This window comes from Bombus impatiens, unplaced genomic scaffold, assembly GCF_000188095.3.
Source record: "Bombus impatiens unplaced genomic scaffold, BIMP_2.2 scf_2136, whole genome shotgun sequence".
In the NCBI taxonomy this organism is placed as follows: Eukaryota; Metazoa; Arthropoda; class Insecta; order Hymenoptera; family Apidae; genus Bombus; species Bombus impatiens.
In genome coordinates, this window is record NT_178555.1 from 337,089 (window position 1) to 352,433 (window position 15,345).

General features: G+C 41.4%; 3 protein-coding genes across 4 annotated transcripts in view; 2 read left to right on the forward strand and 1 right to left on the reverse strand.

The window, feature by feature from the left end:
- The window catches only part of LOC105681799 (caveolin-3-like), a 172,968-nt gene that overhangs the window by 52,170 nt on the left and 105,453 nt on the right, over window positions 1-15,345 (reverse strand). The window contains exon 1 of one of the 2 annotated variants that reach the window (XM_033324284.1): window positions 8,731-9,253. The exons of the other annotated variant lie outside the window; for it this stretch is intronic. The gene's annotated coding sequence lies outside the window, so the exon portion shown is untranslated. Of the gene's footprint in view, window positions 1-8,730; window positions 9,254-15,345 lie in introns of those variants that run through there. 2 annotated transcript variants of the gene reach the window in all.
- Window positions 2,587-3,193, forward strand: LOC112213914 (the record flags this gene model as incomplete). The annotated part of the gene is made up of 1 exon (XM_024371850.2): window positions 2,587-3,193. A coding segment is annotated over exon 1 (591 nt), but the record flags the coding sequence as incomplete, so codon positions are not given.
- On the forward strand, window positions 3,202-3,705 carry LOC117152448 (eukaryotic translation initiation factor 5B-like; the record flags this gene model as incomplete). Its single annotated transcript, XM_033324287.1, is given in 1 exon segment — window positions 3,202-3,705. A coding segment is annotated over 1 exon segment (504 nt), but the record flags the coding sequence as incomplete, so codon positions are not given.

A 15,345-nucleotide genomic window follows, 5' to 3' on the forward strand; every position in this document is an offset into this window, starting at 1 on the left:
AAACGGCGCGGAACCCGTTTCGAGGCAGTCCCGTTACATCTATCGTGGAGGAACCAACAGCGAGAGAGGCGCACGGTACCGCGAGAGGATGAACGAATGAACGAACGGCGCGCAACGAATGGTAGGATGAGGTGGAGTTGGAGAGAAAAGGGGGTTAGTGGGAGGGGGAGGAACGTCGCGGAGCCAGTTTTCGAACGGTCCGGAGAAAGTGGTGGCTATACATTTACTGACCTACATTACCCTGGTTTCGTCCCCACCCCGAGCGACACCCACCCGTGAGCGTGCCGCCAGCGCACAAATTGTCCCGTTACACACCGGCCGCACGTACACGTCATCGGCGTGACCCACAAAATGACACCCCGCTGCACGTCCCGATCCTCTCGCCCGCAAGTTATACCCGCCCGACCACTGTCTTTTATTCCAAAATTATGTCACGCGACCACGCCGAAACCAAAGAGGATCCGCCGATCCGACCATCGGAGATTCCGCAACAGAGACGAACATTTCAATGAAATTGGAAAGGTAGAGGTGTATTTTGAAGCGAGAAATTTTGGTCACGTTGTGAAAGTTAATTTATTTTGATTTAAAATAACGCGTGTATTAGATGGTGTCAGGAACGAAGTACAGACATCGAGAGATATTTACGTGCCCGTACCTAACACGCAGCTCTAACAAACATGCTCACAACAGGCTCAACCAACCCACTGTAGTCATGCTGTGCATGTCCAGAACTACTTGTCAGCAACGAAGTACAATAAGACTACGCTTGTCTGAGGTTTTTATCAAAATTTTGGATTTTCACTGTATTAGAAGTCGTGTGGCTACGAGCAGGAGCTGTTACGCCGTCGGAGAAAATGCGGATGAATCTAATGCGAAATGAGGAAGTCGCGAAAAACGTAACCATAGACCTCGTAATTTTGATTAATAAATTCGAAGCAACTCAAGCGATAAAATCGCGCGATAAAGCGAATCCAAAGAAGTTTGCCAATGTAATCGCAACAACTTTACGTAATTCCTAACACAATCGAGCGAACAAGGTGTGCTCGTTATAGTTAGAAGCGGAAATCTCTGAGACAGAAAAAATCGCAGAAAAACCGGGATCGGAGAGCCAAGTCACTCTCGTTTTTTCCTCGCGGGCCACCGCGCCAAGATTGATTTTAATAACTATGCGACGCCGTTATCTGCTTCGGTATCGTGATGGCGATACAGCTAGGGAGCCTTGGCATTATTTTCTCGCTTCGCGATAGGCGCGTTACTTAATCGAGTTATGAAACTCGCGCGTCGTACATTATCGACTAAACGGCAGATTAGAGCGGCGAAACGGAGAAGCGAGCGATCGAAATACGGACAGAACCGTCTCTGCTCTGCCCTACTCTCTTCCTATGGCATTTGCAGCGAATGTCGTCAATCGCAATCGTTGCTCGATTCCTTATGTAGCCTTTGCAACAAACTTTAGTTTACGTCGTTCTCGAGAGTTGGTATCGTTCGAAGATCATAGAAAAGAGCATGATATGGTAAAATAGCGTTATTCGAGTCATCCATACGTCATTCGAGTCATAAAATTCAACGTCAAATTGCACGCAGAATAATCAAACTAAGATTATTGGCCGAAGAGATTTTCTAATCCATAGTTTCTTCATAATTTCATAGTTGTATTAATTTTAACCTCATGCATTATCAATATCGTAATCTTATTCCGTATCAAATCGTTTGACATATTCAACACCGAAAATGACAAACGTGATAACGATCGTGAGATAAATAAACTTATTCATCGATGGACTCATCCTGTATCACAATTGTGATCCGAACACAAACCCCAGGAGAATCGCACGACATAATCTCTCCGTTTGTTCTCCCGTGTCAACTGTGTAGGAGCGTATTTTCTTTCTTCCACCGCGAGGAAGCCACCTTTCGATTATCGTCAGCGTCGTCCTCGATGATGTAACGGTTCTGCACATTCGCCCTTGACCACTTTTTTTCCTCATATCTCGACTCCCGTTGCACCGGATACGACATACTTTCTCGCTTCTCTCTCTCTCTCTCTCTCTCTCTTCGTCTCGCTCCCTCCATCCTTTGGTTCTTCCTTTTTTTATTTTAGATGCAAATAACTCCTTTATCGCCTCTTCGAGCGTTCATGATTGGGAGAAAAAACGCCTCGCGGCGTGAAATGGGACGGTTTAACCCTTTGGCTTAACATACCTACCGCGCTGGCTACGTCGCAAAGGATCGAGAGAGAGAGACTTTATTAGGTCGGGACGGGGAAAGTCTTTTCGGTTCTCATCCATCCGACTTCTAATTTATTTATCGGTACACCGTACAGCGATGCTTAATTGACCGAACGAGCAGCCGTCATTTCGTTCCACTGCTTCGTGATCGAAGCGTCCCCGTCGTTCGCATTAAACTACGTTTACCGATGCTCTAATCATTTTTATTCTAAGGGAAAGGAATTATGACCTAACATCGTTCTAAAGTTTTCGACTTCTGTAAAAGTTCTTCGCTTCACAGCGCTTCGTTACGGTGCTAATGAAACTTCAAAATGTTTCCTATAACATGCATAATATATTCGTAAAAAGCATTGACATACGCAGACGATATTGTGATGGTGGCGGATAGAGAAGAAGAGCTAAAGGAGATGTTGAGGAGACTCAAAAAATTCTTGAAGGAAGCCGATTTGGAGCTGAGCACGGAAAAGACTAAAATAGTAGTCTTTGAAAAAAGAAGGAACAAAAAGAGGCAAAGAAAATGGAAGCGGGGAGAGCAAGAATTAAAAGAGGTGGACGAGATAAGATACCTAGGGTATATACTGCAGGAAAACGGAAGTGATGAGAAGCACATACAAGATAGGAAAAAGAGAGCGACAATTGCAATGAAGGAAACATGGAGCGTGGGAGAAAGAATATTCAAACAGGACTACAAAAGGAGAATGAAGATGTTTGGAGCACTGGTAGAGAGCGTGGCGCTGTTTGGAGCAGAGGTATGGGGATGGAACATGGAAGAAAGACTGGACAGAGTTCAAAGCAGATATGTGAAACGAATACTAGGCTTAGATATGACAACACCAAACTACATACTGGTAGAGGAATGTAAATTAATAGAAATGAAAGAAAAAGCACTAAAAAGAGCAGCGAGGTACGAAGAGAAAGCCCTAGAATCAAAGAAGGAATTAGTAAAGGAGTGTATAAAGGAAAGAGAGAGAGAGAATGGGGAAATAGTCAGGAAGGGAAAAAAGCAAAAAAGAGAAAGAAGAGACTAGAAGAGATAAGAAAAGGAGGGACGCAGATAGAAACAAGAGAGGAGCAAGAAAGGATGACAGCAGACCAAATTATAGAAGAAAGAAGAAAGAGAGAAACAGAAGAGAGGGGGGAAAGGATAAGAGAATCCAAGTACAACATACGCTACAGAAACATAGCCAAAGAGAAATTACCAAAATACTTAGAAGGGAGGATGAAGTGGAAGAACAGAAGAATACTAGCAAGATTCAGATGCGGAAACGAGACTGGAAAGAAGAGGGGGGAAAAATGCAGACTATGCAGAAGGAAAGAAGAAGACCTAAGACACGTAATAGAAGAATGTGAAATAACGGGAGGACCAAAAGACATAGGAAAAACGCTGAACGAGACTGGAGAAGGTTTAGCAGAACTGAAAGCAATAATAGAGAAGAGAAGGGCAAACGACAAGGAGGAGGCATAACAAGGAGGTTAAAGACCAAAGTAAACAAGGAGGCTAAGGACCAAAGTGGCAGTAGTTTTTAGTCATTAGTGTTGATAATTTATAGTTCCTAATGTTTAGTTTTTAGAGATAATTTATAGTTCCTAATGCTTAATTTTTAGAGGTAGAATAAGCAAGGTAATGCGATAGAATTGGATGTAAAACCGAAAGTTCGTCCAAAGCCGAGAGACACGGACTAAACAAAAATAATAATATATTCGTAAAAAGTTTCTGCAAGCCTTTAAATACTTATGTCAGGTATACATACACCCGATGGATAAAGAAAATATCCTTCCTTCAGTTTTAATAGTTGCTGGAAAAACGAATAAAACGATAAGCGTAAAGATAAAAATCCATCTTTGACGCGATTAAACTCAAAGTTGGAAAAAACAATGCAATCTAAACTCATTTAAGGAAACTTTCTAAATGACCGTGACACGATGGATCCCGGTAAAATCCCATCGATTTAATATTCTTCGACCACGAAAGAAAACGCGAAACCAGATGCGGAACAAAATACGATTCGTAACAGAGGTACGAGTTCGAGAATAAACCAGGAGCTCCGTTTCTTCGGGCAGTATCGATTCCACGAGTGTGTCCGTTCCTGTTTCTTTTCTTCCGCCACGATGGGACATTGAACCACGACATCCGATTCGAGGTCGAGAAGAGAGTCGGGGGCTCGGGTAAAGTTAGAAGTTCTTGGCTACTCTCCCTGCCTTACCGCGTCGCGACGCGGTATCGGATCGCCACTTTCTCCTGCGGTGAACGCAAACACCTCCGTCCAATCGATCAGCCGTCTTCTTCCTTTTTCGATCTTTCCTTCTTTCCTTTCTTCTTTACTTCATATAAGTATCCTTCCTCCCTTTCTCCTTAATTCGTATAATTGATCATTCACTCAGTCAATTGACAATTCGTACAATTAATTCGTTTATACATATTTTAAGAATTTGAATTGAACGTCGTTTAAAATTCTTAGAAACGTCGTCCGTTTAGTTTCACAGTCGATGAAGTTACAATTTCATTTTCTGTCGAGAGATTCTCTTATAATCTCAAAAAATATATCGATCTTTTTATAGTCACAAATACGAAACACCGCATTTCATGAGAAACGGCAATGCATTGGTGCCACGGTAATTCTAAGCCTACCATTTGTTATTCAACTTGATTTTAATGTTAAATATCATAATATCTGACAAAATTCGTATTTAGAGTTTCAGGCACGTTCCAAAAGAGACCGCCCAACAATTCCAATTCGTAAAACGATACCTTCCCTAGCGAGAAGTATCTATACTCTTTTTCAATTTAAAACTCGATCACGCTTCAATTTCTCTGTGACAGACATTCTATAGCAAAGTCCCAGGGGTCCCCGAGTCGAAATCATTGAAACTAAATCTCAGAGACGACGATAACAATCACGGCGCTAATTGGGCCGCATTTTCCATCAGTCGCGAGAAACGAAGCGAGCCAGAAAGTCGAAACGAGGGAAAAGTGTATATCCCCCGCGAAAACGAACAGACGACAACTGGATTTCCTCGCGAGATTTCAGTCTCTGCTTTCACTCACGCCGTGTCTTAATTATAGAAACCACGATGGAATGGAATCGAGTGTCGATCACGCAGATTCAGGGTAATACGTTCTGTTCCCAAAGTGTTTCGCTGCCAGGGACCGAGGCTCCGCTCTTATCGAACGTCCTAAGATTGTCGAATCTGGGTCACAGTGGTTTGTTTCGTGCCCCACATCGTTTTTATCTTCTCGTGTCGATGACATAATCGAGGCTACGGCCGAACGGGTCAATGGGTGCTGATAAGCGCACGATTTATGGGTGATAAGAAGGAAAATAGGAAAGACGCGAAGATGATTCACAAAAAGCTATTTTCTAGATATCTTTTTCTATATTTCTCCCGATGGCGAAAGATATTTACCAACGTGGAAATAGAGCAAGAAATTGCAGGGTATTTCGAAATGGAGAAAGTTTCTTTAATTTATTCTACGACGACGATAAAGAAAATACGAAAATTCTGTTCAAATACCTTCGTTCACAGCTGTATCGCCTATCTTTGTCTATCGTGGTATGTCGTTCATCGGAACTTTTGGGTTTAACACGTGCCCAATTGTTTTTCCATGATTCAACACTTCCCCACCTAGGTCACATTCTAAATTTTCCTTTTCGTACATTGCACTAGATACGCGTCGATATTTGGAAAACGAAGCTACCGGTAAATCCCAAAATTGGTCCTGAAATAGAAACAAAGGAGGCGATGCATCGAAATGACGAAGAAACGACCAAGCGACTGATCCACTTTGTCGTTCGAATAGTCAGAAGAATTCGATATTAGTCACTTTAAAGGTGGAAGTGGAATGATCACGACCTGGAAATCTTGCAGTTTATGTCGCGAGCTTCATTCTTCTTTCCTAAAATTAGAATACATCGACGATGGTTGATCGCTACTCGAACTTCCTTCTGTGGATTCATCTCAAACAAGAAAACTACGAAAAAAGGTCATGCTGCAGGAAAAAACACGTGACTCTCGCGTTGACAAATATCCAACTTTCAGTCATTCGGTGCTAACTTAAAATTATATCTGATTTCATGTCGCGAGACGATTCGAGCACGTTCCTGTTGGTGGCGAACGTATTGTTTGCCAGCCGAATTATTTCGTGTTGTATCTCGATTACGATATTACGAAACAGCCATTACGTAACGGGGCGTAGATTAGGTGATAAGTGGAACGGAATGCGACAAGTTTACGAACTGGTATAAAATAAAGAAGAAAAGAAGAAAAAACCACAAGGAAGGAATAAAGACAAATAAGTGGGGACCGATATAAAGATTCTACTTTCGAGTGGATCTTGAAAATTGTTATTTTTTCACGCTGGATAGCATCTATCGATCGAGATTAGATGTTACATACGCTAACAATAGCACGATAATGGGTTCGAAGTACGAGATCGTTAACGTACTTTGATTTCCATGAGAATAATTATAATAGAATCATTCGAGAAGTACGTGATCTGAACAATCTCAGCTAAAACAATGGCGAGGATGACGTTTCTCTCCCGAGAGACAATTTTGGACGGCAGCTGATTCACGGGATGTTCGTCTTAATTCAACGTGATAAAATATCCCTTAATCTTTAGAGGCTGAATGAAACGTCACATCTTGCGAATTTGGTCCAGTAATATCGTTCCGTAATGATATCTTCGCAACGTTACTTATAAACGTAACAATCAATTTACCGTTCATTTATCATAAAACTTGTCGACTCCTATGAGGAGATATCCATTAACACCTTGACTGCCACGTTGGAGCGCTTGAACCTTTTACGATTGTAAAAATTATATGAAAATTGACAATTAGGGCATTTTGAATATAACCGATAAATAGAATATACTTTGAAATAAAAAATGCCCCACTGAACAATTAAGCAGTTTTATTAGAACATCAATAAACAAAAGAATGAGAACAAATCTTGCATCTAACGATGCACTGTGTTTGCATCTATATCTTTGAGGGGTAATCTACGAATATTAAATATTATAAACACAGCTTAGAAAATAATCGTAAATGCTGCTTTATAATCATATAATTGAAGTTAGAAGTGTGCACATACCTTACTATTACATATCGAATGAGCAAATACCGTTCACTAATATCTTCTACACGTGCCAACAATGTATTCTGGACGTTTTTCTTACGACGAAACAACGAATGCGAATTATTTGTTGAAATAAACGAAGCCTTGTTATAGTATGTCGCTATCAACTGTTACCAAGACGCCACGGTGGTCACCCGTGACCATCAATAAGATAAACGGTCCATTGGAATGTTATCTTACATCACCAATTTATTATTATTTTGCCATTATATGCTTTGGATAATAAAAATACTGCCGTATGTAATAACGCCCATTGCCAAATACATGCTGACAGTTTATCAATTTTTACAATTCTTACAATTGTAGCGTATTCGTATAACTTCTAATTAATGTATTTCTTTTCCTCGCAAGAGAAGGATATTTTAAAAAGTCGGATAGATACTCCGCTTATCGATATATTGCTCCAACGTCGAACGTCAATTTTGGAGACTTTTCGAGTGTCTCGATAAATTAAAAGAAAGTGATCGATCGAAAACTCGATTTTTGTTCGACACGAGACTTCTGTTACGCAATATTTGTCCCTCTTGAAATATTAATCGTAAAATCTCTCTAGTAATTATACTTCAGCGAAAGATCGATTAAGGTTCTATTTATTGCGATTAAAAATACTCTGATAAAATCTTGAACTGGTAAGAAGCACATAATTCAAACTGTTTTCGATACAGCAACAGGTTAAATCGAATTAAAACTCCAAGAGGCTCCCTTATCGATGCAATCACACGCGTAGCTCGTTCAATTAGTCGGTCATCAAAAGTTTGATCGAACGTTACGACCGACGAATAGCTGGCCGATGATTGCGTCGATCGCAAAATCCACGGCAACTAGCTGCTCTGCTCATTACGCTCCGTTAGAAAGCATCGTGGAACACTCATCGTGGCCTCGTTGCCTGTCACGACCAAGACCAACGATCGAACAGATCAAGATTTCCGAGCAATTGATTGGAAAACTAATCGAGATCGCGTATTTGAGCTTCTCAATCTTGACTCGAGCTTGATTTTATTGGGTTTCTCGTAATTGTTCTTTTAACATCGGATAATGTTAGCAATGAATTGAATTGGTAATTGAACGTAGAATATGTAAAATATCCTTCAAAATTTTGAATAATCAGAAACTATTTTGTGCATAGATTTAATGTATCGTGTAACAACTACTCTTTATGGAAAAACTTACATATACAATGAGTTTACATATACAACGATACGATGAATCTATTTAAAGATATTTATTATATCTATTTAGAAAATTTGCGACGATACAATGAATCTATTTAAAGATATTTATAGACCGATTTTCCATGTATTTGATAGATCGACAACAACTTCTGTAGCAACAAACTACCGTAACAAACCTCTATGCAACCTACCGTCACCAGTTGAAAAGTAAGAAACTCGCTTCCCTTCGTTACATCACGCCAAACCCGAATCTTCGTCACGCTCTCGTCGATCCGCTTGCTTTCTTCCCGCTTTCCCTCGAGAGTAACGTCCAATGACTGAAATCGAGGGTCATGGAAGGTTCGAGACGGTTCGTGTTACGCGTCACCGTTACAAAAGTATTCGATGCCCTGTTTGGACGATCGAAATTTGTTGGGCAACGATGCCGTGGCGACACGTAACGCTCAGCGCTCAGCCGGGTAACGAGGATAATATCCAACGAGGCTCGAAATACAGGCCACGATTAGAAAGGCCCCCGGTTTGACGCTGGAGCACAACATTATAGCCCGGTTCGATGGTGTTTTCGCGCGGCAGTCTAGTTTCAGGCCAAAGTAGGCCTCGTCGCTGCCTACTATCGTGCCACTTGACCCCGATACACCGCCGTGCCACTTCTCTTTCACCGGCATATCCTTCGTCCTTTCCCCTCCCTTCTGCTCGCACCTCACGATCCTCAGTCTTCTACCTATACACGTATAACTTTGCGATAGGAAACTCGTACAAAACCGTATACATTTTGGATCTTTAACTTTTTAATTTATCGTATTTAATTCCTTGTGTTATCTATCTCTCCTGCTTTTTCTTTCTTGCCGTTATTATGAGAAACGAGTGCGTGCATGTAGTATGTGAGAGCAAAAATTATTCAATGTAGCGAAAATAAATGATCTTTGTACATAGATCGTAATATAAATGAAAGACTGGCAAGAGCAACCATTTGCTTAGTATAAGTGGCCTTTTCTTCTCTTTTCTTTTCTTGTTAACGGTATTTTTTAAGAGTTCAATCAGAACTATAGACGTGCCTCCCTCGAATATGAATTAAATAAGGAAATAATTATTACAATAAAGGATCTTTACCTGTTCTGGTTAATTGTATATAACCAATACTTCCTAAAACTCATGATTAAAGATTAAAATTCTATATTTTCCTCCCCTTCATGTTACCAATCAAGTTTCATTCCATTCATCGATCACCGACGTAATTCAGAAACACGGTCCTTTGTTTTGCGAAGAAAACGTGCCCTTGTAGATGTACGTTGTATAGAGCGGATGGAAGATACAGAGGAATTTTCAGGGAAAGAAAGAAATCGCGTGGGTGAGCCAGATGCTGTCCAGCTGGAGCGACGATACGATTCCCAAGATCGGTGTACGCCTTTTATGTACTCGGCGAAGTAGCAAGATGTACCGATTCGGGGGACAATACCCGGTGTGAAACCTAGGCGGGTTCGTTAGCCGTAGTTGGTGCACCTTGTGCGATTCGTATATGGTTTTCGTCGATAAGATAAGATCGATCGAGAAGGGAAAACGCATGGTGCGTGAAACGACGAAGTATCGTGGTACTGAAATTTCGATATTTTCTGAAGTTTCGTCTTTTGTTTCGTATTTTGTTTCCGATAAATCGTTAACAATACGCTTTAAGTAGGATACAAATATCTGAAAGCCAAGAGACGGTTAGAGTACATTGCAGTTCAGTTATATTACAATATTTTCATGAACTTGCATCGATGTGCTTAAAACTTGACCGTGAGTGGTGTAACAAATGTTATTCCAAACCTTTTGAAGCAATACAAAATAGTTCTGGTACTCAAGGACATCGTGTTTAATTACACAAATAGAAAGTTTCATCGTATGTACATCGTATATGGTTAGGTCGGTATTTTTGTTGTCTATATAAAAATTCGTTAAATTAAAGAGAAAGAAAAGAAGATCGAAGGAATATCGAAAGCGTGGATCTGACGAAATTCTGTTTCAGATCCTATGTGCTCGATCAAAGACCCTGGAGCCAGTTGCGTAACAAGAAGGTAGCAATGGAACATCGACGACCGGAAAATCAATGAACGGAAAGTTCAGAGGGAACGGGCGAACGCCGCGGCTGGCCCTGAACTTGAATTCGGCACACAGCCGGGTTGAAAACCACTCGGGTAATAGGGTTCAACGTCTTCGAAAGTTTTTCGAGAGTGTCCCACGGCCAACTCTCTCGAAATGCCACGGCTCGGCCGTACGCATCATCCGGCGCGGCGTTACACGCGACGACGTGCGTGAATTACGCGTCGTCGATCAGGATTTCGAAATCAGAGTTCATTGCCATCGTTCCCTACACGTGCCTTCTATTTACACGTGTTATACTCGTCTGTTCGATCGAGATCGTTCGCGATATAGAAATTGAGCTGGAAGAATGAAAAGCACGATACGTATGACGATGTCGAAGTGTCTTGAGTTTAGGGGTTGATGTTTGGATGCTGACTCGACAGCATTTCTTTGATATTTAGGAATAATTAAAATTGAAATTAATTGAAATTAGTCGATTAACAGGGTCGACCCTTAAACAGAAACTTAATATAAATATTCAGATACTTTTTATCTAATTTTACCAAATTTTCCGCGATTTTGTCACTTGTATCGGTTTTTTCCTGAATCCTTCGTACATTCTCGAATACATAATGTTGATGATGTGTATACCTCTGTAATATGTAGCAAATGTTCTTTAGCGAAAGTATTGACCATTTAACTGTTAGCCGATCTCAGGTCTATATATAGAAATGCAAAGAAGATCGATAACATTTTGAAACAAATCGTTTGAATTATATATAGAGTCGTAAACGTGTAACGATTAGGATCTCCGTAAATATCGACTCCCGATTAAAATTGTTACTGTTTTCTGTAGTTTGTATAAACATTTCCAAGGTGAAACGCCTCTTCAAACCTTGCTTTATCGTGACATCTTTCCCTAATCTTTCAAATTGTAAGATACTTTTCATTTCAAATGAAAAATGCTCGGGCTTGTTTCAATCTACACTCTTTAATTTACATTGTCATTCAGTTTTAATAAATTTCTAAATATTCTCAAATATTGTTGATAAAACTTTAAAATTCTCCACGCTCAATTTCAACGTAGCAAACAATCAGTTCAGAAAAGTCGTGAAAATAATCGCCTATTCCCGTATCGAACTCTCTTTCCTCCGACTAAACGCTGTAACGACGTGACTGGAAGTAACAAGAACTCGAGGAAACTAAATCGTTCGCAGAAACGATCGAACAACCGAGATCCATCAGATTCCGTTTAATGGAACTCGAATAATGGAACTGGAGTTACGGTCTCATCGATGGACCGACGCGACGCGACGAGAGTCTCGCTCTCTCTCTCCTCTGCTAGAAGAGGAGAGACCCTCTCAGGGACCCGGTTTACTCCACTTTCTCCGCGGAGTACGCGATGCTTTTCACATTCTTCTTGCGCGCGGGCGCACAAGCGCGATCGGATATGACGTGAAAATCCCGCGCGGCGGTTTCACGTTCGAGATCAAAACTTTCTCTCCGGGGAAGTGTTGTGCCGCGCTGGTGCATGCGCCGATAGAACGGGCCAAAAGTGGGTCGTTGCAGTGAAAACGTCTCTCCCGGTGATCGATTATCGAGCGACGTTTCTGATACCTCGTCAGTTTGCGTCTTTCCCTTTTTTCCCTTTCTTATCGAATGGTTCGATTTATCGTATTTGGGACAACAATCGCGTTCACGGTCACAAACGAAAATGTACATCGCCCTTGTGATGTTCAGAAAAGCGTTATAGACATTTTGTCAAGTGTAACATCGACAAACACTTTTAAAATCGAACTTTTTGCCGGATTTTAAGAAACGCCTCTGCTTTATAGATCTTTATTAATAGAAATGCATTTTTCTAACATTTATTTTTATTTTATTACTTTATGAGTTTCATCTTTTACAGAATGTTATATCTATCCAATTATCTCCTTGAATTTCCACTCAACTCCTTATTGCTCTCATTCGATACATTTTTCGACCAATCAGTCGTGAAAGCGAGCTTCTAGTAATCGATTGATCGATTGGTATCGCCTAGAACTCGATTCCAAGACGGCCGTAACAGCATCTGTGATTTGATCACCTTGGACCCTGTTTACAGCACTGATCTTCTTAGCGGATCTCTAGAATCTTCTCGCTTGTAAAAACTGTTTACCGATATATCATGTGTGTCACGGTGAGTAAGTACCAAAATAAAGAATTTGTCGTCATCGATAATGATTACCGATAATTAACAAAATTGTAACCATGTATAATAGTTATTAACTGTTGAGGTTATTTGATATGTAAACAAAGAAAACTCGTGGATAAATTGTAAGGTAGAAAATATATTTAAATAGAAGTGTAATTATAAGTAAGAATACAATTTGGGCTGGTCCAGATCCGCACGCTAGCTGTGTTACCCAATAATTGAAAACCCCGAAGCCAACGTCGCCCGTCTACTGTTTATGGTGTGTCTTCGTCGCAGTCTTTTGTCTACACGCTGTCGATGGCTTCAGTGCTTGAGAGTACTAAAAAAGACCAGATGTAGAGTTTTCTTAGAAGTGGAGACCACTTCGACATTAACAACTAGAATACTTAAAGTTTAATATTTTTTAATTGTCCAATTTGTTGGAAAATTTCAAGATTTAGCGATTACAGTCTTTCACTTAACCAAATATTGATCTTTCTTCAATGACAATTTCCGTCAAAATTCTAATGGTATTCTTGATCCTTCGTTCAGATGCCGCTGTATCTAACCGTGATTGGTCTATACTAACGCGAATCGACTAACCGGACTTCAACAACGATTCATCGTAGGATCTGTCGTTCCAGAGGCAAGATAATTGCCACGATTCATCGAAGGAGGACAAGTCGTGCAAAAATCGTTCACCGGAGAAATGGAAAAAAGACTTTCTCCGCGATGCGATGGTAACTCTCGTTCCGCGCCTACGAGTATAACCGTCGCTCGGGTAATACTCGAGGCGAATTAGTGGCGCGATGAAAGTGCGCAGCGGATACGTATAATCATTTAGGTAATCGCTGTGAGACAATCTCCGCTGTGAGGAGAAAATCATCGGTGCCGACCGCTCTGCCACGGCCAAGGAAAATTGCGCTTTCGACTCTCCAACACTGCCGCTCTCCTGCATCTACGACACACGGGGAGAAGGGAGATGAGAATCGCTACTTTCGTGACGGGAAGCCGGTTTATCATTTCGTTTCTCTCCCCGTGAAGATTTCTAATCTCTCGGATCACATCGTGGTTGCTTTCTGCTACGGAAAAAACGCCATTATCGCGTAACGATTTCCAAAATTAGCTTCCGTTTCCGAAAAGGATAGCAAACGAAGAATTTTCGGAACTTTGAATTGTATGGCATAAAGTTAATGGAAATGAAAATTTTCAAAAATCTCTGTAACCCTACTTGAAGGGAGAAAAACAGCAACGTGGGCATCACTCGCTCGAAGCCTAGTACACTCGTTGATAAAACTTTCTAGACTGTAAAAGTCAGATCGAAAGGTGTATTATAATACATACATATATATGTATAAACTCGATATATGATTTCAGAGAGTCGGATAACGCGTAAGGTCAGATTTACTTCTTTTTATTTGTTGTTTATTTTCTTTTAATAGATCAGTTAAGTAGACAAAATATGAATAGCGCAAGAACGAATAAGTCTGTACTGTACATAAGCAACAATATGTATAAATAGAAAGACCACCGATTCGGTTGATGAGAAAAAGAGGAACGTGCAAACCCGGTTAATTTCACGTGGATATCGAGACATGGCAATGTGTTCGATCAAATTAAAACAGTAACGACAGACAGCGTTCCCTCGTAATTTGTCCCTTAAAGTGAAACGTGTCGCGGCGACTCGATTCTCTAGAAAAGGACTCGGATTAACCGGTCTGCCCCGTTGTAAAAGCTCTTTCACTCGTTTGTACGAGTTACGCGACGCTCACGGTCTACAACTTGCAGTAACTTGGCGAGTAATTCTCGGGTAACCGACGCCGGTAAGCGATGAAAGTGCAGCGAACGTATAACCACTTGGGTAATCGCGCCGGAGGAGATAGTCAAAGTGAGAAGCCGTCGGACATCCGACGCGTTCCGTCGAATCAGGACCAGTTGGTGAACGTCCGACGATCCGTTGGCTGGTCGCCAGCGAAACACCGCGCCGATTAGAAACGGTGTCGTACGACGAATAAAGAAACACCAAGGGAGAAAGGTGCTCCTTCCATTTGGCCGCGGATGAAATTCGAAAGATAGTGCGAATCGTAGAGTAGAGAGAAATTTGTTCTTCTATCGTCAAATAGAAGGATGATTGTTCTGATTCTGGGTGAAAAATCGATGCACAGGCCTACGAATTTCAGCTGGAAAGAGTTCCGAAGACAGAGCGTTCAGTGTCCCCACTACTTCCCCTTGAAACGCGTAACAAACGGCACGCGATGCACTTTCGTGAAACTTTCAGCTTTCCATCGGCCGCGATACAAGCGGAATGGAAAAAGAAACCGCGTCTCCCACGTTGCTGTCTCGGTCCCTCCGGCCTGCCCCCTATTCACTACGGGAAATTAACGCGTCTCCCTAACGAGGCCGCACCTAATCGCCCCTTGGTCGTTCATTGTTCGTTTCAAGAACAAGACCAGTGAAAATCGCTGGAAAGTCGACGCCTGTTTCCCTTGCTCCGCCGCCTTGGCGATCGGATCCGCGATCCATCGACCTTGCCTTCTAAGTTTCTACCGCGTTTCTCTCGTTCGTCGAAACG